The following is a 12,571-nucleotide window of genomic DNA, read 5'->3' as shown; positions in this document are numbered from 1 at the left end:
ACAGGAGCATCCCTGTGTCCCTTAAGAGATGTCTAGGTTGGGGCTGGAGAGATGGCTCAGTGGTTAAAAGCGCCGCCTGCTCTTCCAAAGGTCCTGAGTTCAATTCCCAACAACCGCATGGTAGTTCACAACCATCTGTAATGTGATCTGATGCCTTCTTCTAGCATGCGGGTGTACATGCAGAAGGAATACTTTACATAATAAATAAATGCTGCTGGCATGAAAGGCTGTCAGTTGTCACAGCCCACGGCAGTCTGGCCTGTAGCTTACCTCTACCGGTCTGGCTCAGGGATGGTCAAGAAGGAAATTGGAAGTAGGTTCTGTTCAGAAAACAATAGAGAATATTGAGTAACAGCAGTAGGCTACAAAATGGGGTGGGGTGGGGGTGGGGAGGCAGAAAAAGCAAACTTGTACCTAAAGGAAGTGTTAGCACCTGTTCTAGCCTGAGCTTATCCCACCCAGACACCTGCAAGGCTCACCACAGCAGTGCCACGGCCTCCTGTTTAATATGTGCATATGTTAGTGTGGGCACACATGCGCAGATTAGAGACAATTGTTCACCTTCTACCATATGGGTCTCAGGGACTGAGTTCAGGCCATCAGGTGCTGGCTCATGAGTTCCTTTCAGAGATCGCTCACGTGAAGCCAGCACTGACTTCATGAGAGGAGTCATTGTGAGGCAGGGTTGGAGTTATAAAAGATATTTTAGGCATAGATTAATTTTGGTTTTCGAGACAGGGCTTCTCTGTGTAGTCCTGGCTGTCCTGTAACTTGTTCTATAAACCAGGCTGGCCTTGAACTCAGAGATCCACCTGCCTCTGCCTCTGCCTCTGCCTCTGCCTCTGCCTCCCAAGTGCTGGGATTAAAGGTGTGCACCACCACACCTGGCTACAAATAGATTCAAACACATGGGTTGATAAAGGGGTTCAGGAAAAGCAGGGCATTCCCAAGTGTGGACATGTATAAGCAGCCCATCAGTCTGATGGTGGTAGTTTCTAAAGTTACAACTCAAGGAATTGCTAGGGAACTTTAACAGATCATACTGTAGTCTCTTATGTATTGGGTGGTTGCTAGAGACTGTATTTTTACTGTGAGAGTCCCAGAAAATTACAAGTTCACATCTGCTCAAGAAAGAAGGCCACGGCTGAGTGGTGGTGGATCTCTGTGAGTTCGAGGTCAATCTGGTTTACAAAGAAAGTCCAGGATAGCCAATGTTACACAGGAAAACCCTGTCTTGAAATTTTTTTTTAAATAATAAAAAAGAAGGCCGCACTTGAACGTCATTACACATAAGCGTGAAGTCCAGTAATTACTGTTTTAACATTATTTGGAACATAACTATCTATAAGGAATATTTTCTCTATTAGGCAGTCTTCAAGTAAATTTTCAAGTCAGTTGTTCATAACTCTCAACTGGTAAGAAACTTCAAGCATACTGGAACAGGTGTCCTTTCCTTGCTGCCCACCTATGTATGTTACATAACAAGATCAGGCTCACGGCCACAGGGGGCGGTAGAATCCACCTAACACCCAAGGGCTACCTATCCACATGAGCCCAGGAAATGTCACCCAGCAGTAATGGGTGTCCAGAACTCCCAAGGCTTCATGAGTTCACTGTTGCTGGTGAGGCTTCTACTGTGTCCTGAGACCACCAGATGACATGATTGGTCCACTCTGCTGGATGGTGAAGCCTGGGAGCCAGCCTCTTGCTCTGTCCTAGCTGGCTCCCACTATGTCCTCAGTGTGTGGAGTGGGGCAGGTGCATGGGACCAGAGGACCAAAAGTCAGCAAGCAATAAGAGGCCGCCCTCACTGTCCTCAGGAGCCACTCATCTCGAGGGATGGCCACTCCTTGTTATCTCCCTGTCCTGTAAGGCTCCACCGTGCACTGCCATTGGGAGAAAGTGTTTTTGGAGTTTACACAGCACACACTATGCACAGAAGCCCTCCCCAATCTAGGAAATGGAACTGGATGTTTTGCCTCGTTCACTTGTACTGTAACAATGTATATAATTTGGTTGGTGAGGGAGCATGGAGATGGCTCAATTGGTTTGCCAGCAACGAGAACCTGGGCTCCGTGGTGTGTACCTGTAACCCAGGGCAGGGAGGCAGACAGTAGGATTCCGGTGATTTGCTAGCCTCACATACTCTGAACTCGAGGTGAATGAGAGGCCCTGCCTCAAAATAACAGGGCGGAACGTCGACCTCGGGTGTCCGTGGGCACCCAAACGCACACACACAAACACGTCAAGATACAAAGGCCAGAGGCCAGCCAGGAATGTCTGCAGCTAGCCAACGGTTGAGACCCAGCAGCCGGCAGGAAGAGGCACTCCACGTAAGGCCTCCTTATTCTCAAGGTAGGTGAAAGCTCTGGCGGGAGGACCTAGGGCTGAATCCCCGGTGCACAGCCTCCGGGGAGGCGGGGTGTCTTTCTGGGGCAATGCCTTCTCCTGGGCACCGCTTCCCGCCTAGCTTCAAGGTAGCTGCCATGCTGGGGACCCCGCGCAACGGCGGAAACTGAGCGGTGGGCGGGACCTGACGCCGCCCCGCCCCCGCGTTTCCTCCTCGTTCACTTTCCTTTCCGCGGAAAGCGGGTCGGGCCGGCGGAGGATGGACGACCCGGACTGCGATTCTACCTGGGAGGACGAGAGCGAGGAGGACGGCGAGGATGGCCAGGCAGATGATGCGAGCGATGAGGACACGGGCGACGATGACGGCGACGCGGAGGAGACACGGCCCGGCCCGTTCCAGGTGCGGCACAGAAGGGCAGGAGGGCGCCGCCAGGCCCTGATCGCCCGGCCCAGGCCGGTGACCCCGAGTGGGGTGCCGGGCCCGGCCCAGGCCGGGACGAACCGAGCGCTGGTGACGTCAGAGGAGCGACTGATGAGGGTCGTGCGTGGGTGACGTCAGAGCGGCCTCCCCAGCAGACAGCACCCACCGGTTAGGAAGTGACCCCGGCCTAGGAGACCAGGAGCAGGGGGCTGCCTGGCTGCCACTAGCTCTGGCAACTTTTGTTGCCACTGGGAGCTTGTCCTGGGTATACTTTTGTAGCAAGGCGCATTGTTAGTCGCAGAGGCATTCTGTAAGATGCACTGTCCTAGTTATAGCTGTGGTTTTTCAAATGTGTTGGAGAGCCTAGGAAATGAGAGTGAGGACGGGGACCCCAGAATCCATCCCTCCCGTTGCCGCGGTCTCTGTCTGGCTTGTCTGGTATTTATGGGAAAGTGGCCCAGACTCTGGAGAGGATCTCCGACCGACCTTTCAGGCACATTGGGATGAGGCTGAGGCCGTGTAGAGTCAGGTTTATAGGGCAGTCAGGGAGGGCTCAGGCTCCTCCTGTGGATGGCAAGACCAACCAAAAGCTCTGGTGAGAATTGCTGCTTCCCCACAAGAGCTCCTGGATCACACCTGAAGCAGTAACCACTTAAAAGCCCATTTCAGGCCTGGAGGCACAGTGTCTTTATCACATTGGGCTAGGGAGGAGCAGGGGTTCACAAAGAAAGGGCCTCGTCCATCCTTCAGACCCATCCAGAGGTATCTAGGTTTTCTATTGAGGCTGTGGCTCGGGGTCACAGCCCAGTGACCATTCACAGTATAATGTGAGGAGAAACGCTATAGTACTCAGGGGCTGGGGGGCGAGTGGGAGGGGGGCGCATAAAGGGCCTGGACCAAAGTGAGATCGATCAGCAGACCAGCGAGGAGCTCGAGGACAGAAGGGCATCAGCCATCCCCATTGGCAGTGTGCAGGCTAGCCTGGGCCAAGGAACCCTAAGGAGGAAAAGCGAGTCCTGGGAGGGGCAGGGGTGGTAGCTGAGGCTATCCCACTGTCTGTACTCACATGGAGGGGGTGATTCTCTAGGGTCCAGATTGGTCTTCTCAGAACCCCTGACACAAGATGGGTGGGGACCAGAAGACAAAGAGACACTCATTCCTCTTGCACAGAGCTCAGGGGTGGTTGGTCCAAACCCTGCTGTCTTCATCCTGGACACGTTCAAGGCACCTTCTCCCTGTTATTCTCTCCCCAGTCCAGGATGACAGGGTACCGAAACTGGCGAGCTATGCAGGACATGCGAAGGTACCGGCACAACTACCCGGTAAGTGCACACAGCCCCTGCCTTGAGACAGCCCTCTTCCCAAATAGCGTGTCCCCTGGCCTGCTTAGAACCCTGCTTTGGGTTCTGGGTGTATTCCTCATTGTCCAGAAGACAAACCCATTGTCATTCATGTCCGTGCCCTTCCCATTAGAGCTTTAAAGCGAGGGACTAGCTCCAGCCTAGCTCCAGCCTCCTGGCAGAGCAGGTGGCTCAGCCTTCTTCACCCTGGCTGATACATGGCATCATCTTCAGGCCCTCTGTACCTGGAAGTTAGTTTACTGGCAACCTATGGTATTTTTAAGGTACAGAAGGGGGTTGTCATCTGTAGCCTCTGCTGGTGGGGAGAGGAAGGCAGTGCTGTGCTGCAAACCTACCCTTGCTCACAGAGAGGCTCGCAAGCTGCCCTCACCCCTGGTCGCAGGAGTCTGCGGGACCCTCAGAGACAACTGTTTCTCAGGAGTCCTCAACCGTCCTTTCTCTGGCTCCTCAGGATTTGGCCGATCAAGACTGCAATGGTGACATGTACAACCTGAGTTTCTACAAAAACGAGATCTGCTTCCAGCCAAACGGTACCTGTCCCCTGAGCTGTCGGGGCCCTGGTTCAGGCTGTCTGTTGTTTTCAGTCCAGTCATGGCTTTCCAAAGCCTTGAGGCTGTCAAGGACATTGGAGCTTGGATCTTAGGTTGAAGGGCCAGAGAATAAGCTGTTGAGTTTTAAATGGTCTTTCTGTATCCCAGGCAGGCCTCAAACTCAAGATCTTCCCATCTCAGCCTCCCAAAGGCTGAAATTGTAGGCCTGAGCCACCATATCTGTTTTATGACATAAACATGTGAAACTAAGCAGTGTACATAAAGTTTTATTGGTGCCTGCTCACACCCACCCATTTACACAGGTTTTTTGTTTTTGTTTTGGTGTGTGTGTGTGTGTGTGTGTGTGTGTGTGTGTGTGTGTGTTGCGGTAGCATGGAAAGGCCATCCGTCTACACAGCTGAGATGTTGGCTGTCTGGCCCCTCACAGGCTCCTTCCCTAGACTGTTCCAGGCTTGGCTTCTGTGGGGTTTCTTTTGAGCACAGAGCTTCCTAGCTGACAGGGTATATGGCACAGGGAGGAAGTGTTGCAGCCTCACCTGCAGCAGGAGGCCTAATGACCTAAAACTGGTATGCTTTATATCAGATGAGCTATGGCTAGCTCTGCTGAGTCCTGAGACCCCTAAAGAAAATGAGGGCAGGCAGTGATTTTTGACATAGCTCTGTCCTCTGAGCTTTGTCAAGGTAGCGTCTGTAGTTGAGCTCTTCCCGCCCGTGGGGCTTCCAGGTCTCCTCATCGAGGACATCCTTCAGACCTGGAGAGAGAACTACGAGCTCCTTGAGGAGAATCACTCCTACATCCAGTGGTGAGTGGCACTGAGGAGGCTGGGCCTGGCATCCGGGTGGGGGCGCTCAGCTCTGTGTGTGCTCAGGCATCCGGGTGGGGGCGCTCAGCTCTGTGTGTGCTCAGGCATCCAGGTGGGGGCGCTCAGCTCTGTGTGTGCTCAGGCATCCGGGTGGGAGCTCTCAGCTCTGTGTGTGCTCAGGCATCCGGGTGGGAGCTCTCAGCTCTGTGTGTGCTCAGGCATCTGGGTGGGAGCTCTCAGCTCTGTGTGTGCTCAGGCATCCGGGTGGGAGCTCTCAGCTCTGTGTGTGCTCAGGCATCTGGGTGGGAGCTCTCAGCTCTGTGTGTGCTCAGGCATCCGGGTGGGAGCTCTCAGCTCTGTGTGTGCTCAGGCATCCGGGTGGGAGCTCTCAGCTCTGTGTGTGCTCAGGCATCCGGGTGGGGGCGCTCAGCTCTGTGTGTGCTCAGGCATCCGGGTGGGGGCGCTCAGCTCTGTGTGTGCTCAGGCACCCGGGTGGGAGCTCTCAGCTCTGTGTGTGCTCAGGCATCTGGGTGGGAGCTCTCAGCTCTGTGTGTGCTCAGGCATCTGGGTGGGAGCTCTCAGCTCTGTGTGTGCTCAGGCATCCGGGTGGGGGCGCTCAGCTCTGTGTGTGCTCAGGCATCTGGGTGGGAGCGCTCAGCTCTGTGTGTGTGTGCTCAGGCATCCGGGTGGGGGCGCTCAGCTCTGTGTGTGCTCAGGCATCTGGGTGGGAGCGCTCAGCTCTGTGTCCAGGCATCCGGGTGGGAGCTCTCAGCTCTGTGTCCAGGCGTGTGTGCCTATACGTGTATGACAAGTATTGCCCTCATGCTGCTAGCGTGTGTCCCTGTGGCTGGGCCCTATGGGGCCATTGTGTGCAGGCCTGAGGGCCAGCCGGATCTGAACTACTACATCTGACTTGGTTTTAGCAAGGCTCAAGTGAGGTTCCACACTGCAACCTCAGAAATGATACCGTATCCTGGCAAATAGAGGACAGCCCACTGGGCTGTTCCAGGTAGCCTCTTGGCATGGAGTGCATTGTGGGGATAGCGCTGAAGATTAAGTGATGAGAGAACAAACTGTGAAAACATAGGAAGGAAAGCTGTGCCCTCCCCAAAGGTGGCAGGCACACTGGTCTAGCCCATTTTGACTTAACACCACACAGCCCGCTGAGCACAATGGCTGAGTCTCCAGGCAGCCATCTTACCTGCTCTCAGCTGGCTGCCACGCGTACCCAGCTCTTTGGGTAAGAAGGAAGCCAGCTGGCCCCTCCCAGGGACGAGAGAGAGGGAGGCGCTGAGTTAAGAATAAACGAGTTGAACTAGAAATTGTCATAATGAGTGAGTTCACACAGAAGCAAAAAGAGCTAAATGGTATATACTCACTTATATCGAGACACTAGTCCAAGGTGTACGTCCCCATGAAAATCTATACCTACTAGGATAGTGGGTAAGAGGGGAGGACATCCTATTGAGACTTTAGGTGTGAGAAGCCTGGGAGAAAGAGGAAATAGAAGGATCCAGCGGGTCCTGGAAAACTACAGGCGAGTCTGGGCCCTGGGGTCCTCTGCAAACTATGGCAACAGCCAAGGAAAAAATAGGCAGTAAACCTCAAACCCCTACCTGGACTAGCCGATGGACATTCTCCACTGTTGAGTGGAGAAGGAGATCTAACTTTCACACAAACTCTGGTGCCCCATATTTGAACATGTCCCTTGGATGGAGATGCCTGGTGGCACTCAGAGGAAAGACAATAGGTCACCAAGGAGAGACTTGATATCGTATGAGCATATTCAGGGGGAGGAGGTCCCCCTCAGACACAGACATAGGGGAGGGGAGGGGAGTAGGGGGGAAGTGGGAGGAAGGGAGGAATGGGAGGATACATGGGATGGGCTAACAACTGAGATGTAATATGAATAAATTAATTTTAAAAAAAAAGAATAAACGAGTTGCTTCCTGACACTAAATCGCCTATGCCGTCACTGTCTTAGGCTGTTTCCTCTGAGGGAACCAGGAGTGAACTGGCACGCCAAGCCCCTCACACTCAAGGAGGTTGAGGTAAGTTCTCCTAGGCCAGATGGGGGAAATTACAAAAGCTACCCCTGCCTGCAGTGTCTGTGCTGCCTCAGGGGCCACGTGTTGGGGACATCAGAGAAAGGAGGCCAGTCTTAAGAGACAGAGCAGTAGAGATAAGGGATGGGAGGTCCCCAGCCATGGACAGCAGCCTGCCTTGTGACAGGGGGCTCAGGTTCATAGAGGTGACCGCTCTTCCCGGCCTCTCAGAGAAGAAAGCTGGAGATGTGTTGGTGTCATCTCACTCTCAGGCTGAATCGGGGCCTACGGGAACCATTGGCTCCCCTGGTATTCAGTGGCCTAACCCATGCTTCTTGGGTACAGTGACCAGTGAGGGCCACCTGAGCCCCCAGGGGGTTGTTTTCTAGGCATTTAAAAGTTCCAAGGAAGTCAGAGATCGTCTCATCCGGGCCTATGAGCTCATGCTGGGCTTTTATGGCATCCAACTTGAGAGCCGGGACACGGGTGCTGTATGCCGTGCGCAGAACTTCCAGCCACGCTTCCACAACCTGAACAGGTGAGGACAGGCCCCTGCTGGCACCCTCCGGTCCCTGCTGTGAGGACAGGGCCCTGCTGGCACCCTCCTGTCCCTGCTGTGAGGACAGGCCCCTGCTGGCACCCTCCTGTCCCTGCTGTGAGGACAGGCCCCTGCTGGCACCCTCCTGTCCCTGCTGTGAGGACAGGGCCCTGCTGGCACCCTCCTGTCCCTGCTGTGAGGACAGGCCCCTGCTGGCACCCTCCTGTCCCTGCTGCTCCCCTTAGTTTCACTTCACCCACAGGGTGGAGGTGCTCCCCCATGGCAGGGCTACAAGTTATAAGGAAGCAGTTCCTTGACTTGGGAGGGTTTTTGGGTGTTTGTTTGGTGTGTGTGTGTGTGTGTGTGTGTGTGTATGTGTGTGTGTGTCTGTCCGTCCCCCAAGACAAGGTTTCTTTGTGTAACAGCTCTGGCTGTCCTGGAACTTTCTCTGTAGACCAGGCTGGCCTCGAACTCACAGAGATCCACCTGCCTCTGCCTCCCAGCAGTTTTTAATCTCCTCTACTTATAGCAGAAAGCAGAGGCAAGGGAGCCTACCGATAGTGTAGTCACCTGGGTCTGCCAGGACTTTAGCCCTTTCTAGCTTTCAACAGTGTTTCCCAGACAGGAGTTCATGGACTGGGGCATCTCCCAGGACTTGCAGATCCTGTCCACAGGTTGAGGGTACATGGAGCATTTTCCAAGGTGGGGCCCTGAGAAGACCCTGGAAATTTAAGATGGAGACCCCTGGGGATGCCTTGGCCAGATGTGCATCCCCAGGGACAGGGCCATCTAACCTCCTGTCACCTACCTTCACAGCCACAGCCACAACAACCTGCGTATTACACGCATCCTGAAGTCGCTGGGTGAGCTGGGCTTAGAACACTACCAGGCACCGCTGGTCCGCTTCTTCCTGGAGGAGACACTAGTACAGCACAAATTGCCCAGCGTGCGCCAGAGTGCCCTCGACTACTTTCTGTTTGCTGTGCGCTGCCGGCACCAGCGCCGGGAGCTCGTGTACTTTGCATGGGAGCACTTCAAGCCGCGACGCGAGTTTGTCTGGGGGCCCCATGACAAGCTGCGGAGATTCAGACCCCAGGCTGTACCCCGGCCACCAATGGGACTAGGGCAGACAGATAAGAGTGAGGGCTCCAGGGACCCCTTCCAAGGGGCTGGCACCCAGGGTCGGACCTGTGGATCTGGAAGGGACTTGAGTGGGCACAGTGGAACAGCTGACAATCCCTCATTGCTGAGCACAAAGCTCCAGGATGTGGGAACGCTGGATGGGGACCAGAGAGATGAGCCTAAGTCCCTGAGCCCCAAAGAGAGCAAGAAGAGGAAGTTGGAAGGGAACAGGCAGGAGCAGGTCTCAGGGGAGCCAGATCCCCAGGGTGTCTCTGAGGTAGAAAAAATTGCCCTCAACCTTGAGGAGTGTGCCCTCAGCCCTATCAGCCAGGAACCTAGGGAGGCTGAACAGCCCTGCCCTGAGGCCAGAGTGGCTGATGAGGTAAGGAAACGGAGGAAGGTAGAGGCGGGGGCTGAGGGTGATGGAGTAGCCAGTAACACTCAAATGCAGGCCCATGCCCTGCCTCCTACCCCTTCAGAGTGTCCCAAGGTCCAAAAGGGTGGGAATGGGCCAGAGGACCCAAACAGCCAGGTGGAGACAGAGGACCCAAAACACCAGGTAGGGACGGACGACCCAAAAAGCCAGGTAAGGACAGAGGACCCAGGAAGCCAGGTGGGGACAGAGGACCCAGGAAGCCAGGTGGGGACAGAGGACCCAGAAAGCCAGGTGGGGACAGATGACACAGGAAGCCAGGTGGGGACAGAGGACCCAGAAAGCCAGGTGGGGACAGATGACACAGGAAGCCAGGTGGGGACAGAGGACCCAGAAAGCCAGGTGGGGACAGATGACACAGGAAGCCAGGTGGGGACAGAGGACCCAGAAAGCCAGGTGGGGACAGAGGACCCAGGAAGCCAGGTGGGGACAGAGGACCCAGGAATCCAGGTGGGGACAGAGGACCCAGGAAGCCAGGTGGGGGCAGAGAATGGTGCCTCTGTGAGCCTGGTGGAAGACCCTGACTCTGATACCACAAGAACCTCAATGGATAAGTCAGAAGAGTTGGCAAGGATAGGGGTCTCTACTGAACCCCCAAAGCCTTAGAGGTCCATCGCAATCCTCCTCAGCCCAATGCAGGGGGTTTCTGAGCCCCAGAGCTCTGTTGTTGGCTCTTCTTGGTGCCCCACAGTGCTGGCCTCTCCCTGGTGGTCACTAAAAGTGTCCCCCAGAGGGACTGAGGCCCTGCCCTCAGGGAAGGCCAAGGCCTTCAGAACCCTCCTTACCTCACTGTGTTCTCCCCCACTGCCCTCTGAGCCCCGTGTTTGTGAACAGACCCTAAGGGTCTGGGGGGAGGGGCCTCTTTTCTTAGTCTGGTGCCAAGTGAGGCCTTTTCTGAATAAACTCTTTAGACTTTGTCATTGGTGAGGACCACGGTTCTGTTTGTTACCTGTGACCTCTAGACTTCCCCTTTTGGCCCAGTTCAGAGTAGCACAACCAGTGCCACATCGTGGTGCTTTGCCCACATGGAGCCTGGCAAACACTGGTTGCACAACTCTTGCTGGGAACAGGTCCCCAGCACAGGCACCCCAGGCAGGCCTATCCTAAACAGGCAGCCTTCCTGTAGCCAGGTGTGGTGCACACCTTTAATCCCAGCACATGGGAGCCAGAGACAGGTGGATCTCTTGAGTTTGAGGCCAGCCCATTCTACAAGTGAGTTCCAGGACAGCCAGGGCTACAAAGACAAACCCTATCTTGGAGGGCAAATATGTATCTGTGTGTCCTTCCTGAATACAAGATTGAGTCATCAGCACCTTAGCTGCTACTTGTCACCTGTTGAAGAATTTGGAAACGGGTACATAACCCTTGGGTGGGTTGGGGACAGTGCTGGGCTTGTGTGTTCCCCTTCTCCACTGATGGGCCATCAACTGTCATCCTGTGTCCTGGCTTTTTTCCTCTTCTAATTCCCCGATGCTTTGTTGTGAAAGGAGCTTTGTGGACTGTGGAAAGGAGGGAACCACATATAAATGAGGTGGCACTCAAGCACACTCCTGGGCGTTCTCCTGAGGGAGACCATCACAGTTCCCCTTGAGTTCTCGGCAAGGCCATGGTACTAGGACAGAGCCCTCCTACGGCTAGCTCAAGGAGGCTGTGGGCCACTCAAGGAGGCTGTGGGCCACTGGCGCCTTAGCTGCAGTTTGGCTCGTTGATAAGGCTTTCATCCTGACATGGAAATAGACTGAAGTGGACAGAAGGCATCTACTAGCTGCTTCACTCCTCTGATCCCAAGTACCCAGGCACTTTAGGCCAGATGACCTACTTGACCCCTGACCTTCAGGGAGAATAGTGTACCAAAACAGGTAGGCAAAGCTTCAGTCTACACAGCTCCAAGGGAGGTGCTGGGCTTTCTAGCCCAGCCCTAGGGGTCTGCAGATATTGGGGGTATGAGGGAGCTGAAGGCCAAGCCTGCCCCAAGGACCGGACTGCTCCCCAGACCCAATCTAAAGGCTGGCTGTGCCTCATCTGAGTGTCGTTCAGCCGTTGGCCTGTATGCCACATGCTAGGTACCAAGATGCCCAGAGGAACCTGGGTCAAGTGAGAGGTCCATTACAGGGTCCGTAACACCCTGGCTCCAGGTTGAATTAAAGTCATCTGTCCCAGACCGTGGGATGGGCTGTTAAGTCACACACACACACACACCAACTGCAGCCTCTGCTGTCTGAATTGTTCCCTCCCCTTGTTACACAGCGTTTTTCCTGAAGAAGAGGTGTTTTGTTGTCTCAGCCTGCGTAAGGGCTAGGTTTTCTGTGCATCCCCTGTTCACAAGCTCCTGCTGCTGAGCAGAGCAGACAGTGGAATGAGGATCTCCTATTACGTCACTGGGCAGGGGAAAGCCACAGCTTCCCATTGGGGCCATTTTGCTTACGCGCGCGCGCGCGCACACACACACACACACACACACACACACACTTAACCCTTATCCACTCTGTTCTTGTGAATTCCTGTCACATGGTCCCTGCCTGCAGACATTTAGTTTCTACCACGTTCTTTAAACCCAGAGCCGAGTTTCAGATTCCCACAAAGAACAGGTGGGCTGGGATCTGCAGCTCTGGCGAACCCCATAGGTGATTTAGGAGTTTGAAAGATCAAGGCAATTCTGACCACGTCCCCTGGATGGGGAGGCCTGGCGGCACTCAGAGGAGGGATAGCAAGTTACCAAGAAGAGACTCGATATTCTAAGGGCATATATAGGGGGAGGAGGTCTCCCTCAATCACAGACATAGGGGAGGGGAGAAGGGGGGAAGTGGGAGGGAGGGAAGAATGGGAGGAAACAGGGGAAGAGCTAACAATCGAGATGTAATACGAATACATTAATAAAAAAATAAAATAAAAAAGAAAGATCAAGGCAAGGGGCTAGAAAGTTAGACGAGCGGTTAAGAGCGCTTGCT

The 12,571-nt window shown here is 54.5% G+C and overlaps 1 protein-coding gene across 2 annotated transcripts; it reads left to right on the top strand.

Annotated features, from left to right (window-relative positions):
* The first annotated feature begins 1,260 nt into the window (after positions 1 to 1,260).
* Positions 1,261 to 10,543, top strand: OGFR (opioid growth factor receptor). 2 transcript variants are annotated; one of them, XM_084777162.1, is made up of 7 exons: positions 1,261 to 2,749; positions 4,024 to 4,092; positions 4,583 to 4,661; positions 5,407 to 5,485; positions 7,470 to 7,536; positions 7,920 to 8,068; positions 8,885 to 10,543. In XM_084777162.1, the coding sequence occupies exons 1-7, from the start codon at positions 2,609 to 2,611 to the stop codon at positions 10,227 to 10,229; spliced, it is 1,929 nt and encodes a 642-aa protein (XP_084633288.1). In that variant the 5' UTR covers positions 1,261 to 2,608; the 3' UTR covers positions 10,230 to 10,543. The 2 variants fall into 2 exon arrangements, with proteins under 2 accessions (XP_084633288.1, XP_084633289.1); XM_084777163.1 differs by lacking the exon at positions 1,261 to 2,749 and adding an exon at positions 2,943 to 3,597.
* The last annotated feature ends 2,028 nt before the right edge of the window (positions 10,544 to 12,571 follow it).

This window comes from Acomys minous (assembly GCF_964271855.1).
Source record: "Acomys minous genome assembly, chromosome: 3".
Lineage (NCBI taxonomy): Eukaryota > Metazoa > Chordata > Mammalia > Rodentia > Muridae > Acomys > Acomys minous.
This window is presented reverse-complemented; position numbering and strand designations above follow the sequence as displayed.

Bases quoted from the DNA above. Each gene is read 5' to 3' on its own strand.
- OGFR (XM_084777162.1), top strand. From the start codon at position 2,609: ATGGACGACCCGGACTGCGATTCTACCTGGGAGGACGAGAGCGAGGAG. The intron at 5,486-7,469 runs GTGAGTGGCACT...TCACTGTCTTAG, and splicing joins AATCACTCCTACATCCAGTG to GCTGTTTCCTCTGAGGGAAC. The intron at 7,537-7,919 runs GTAAGTTCTCCT...GTTGTTTTCTAG, and splicing joins TCACACTCAAGGAGGTTGAG to GCATTTAAAAGTTCCAAGGA.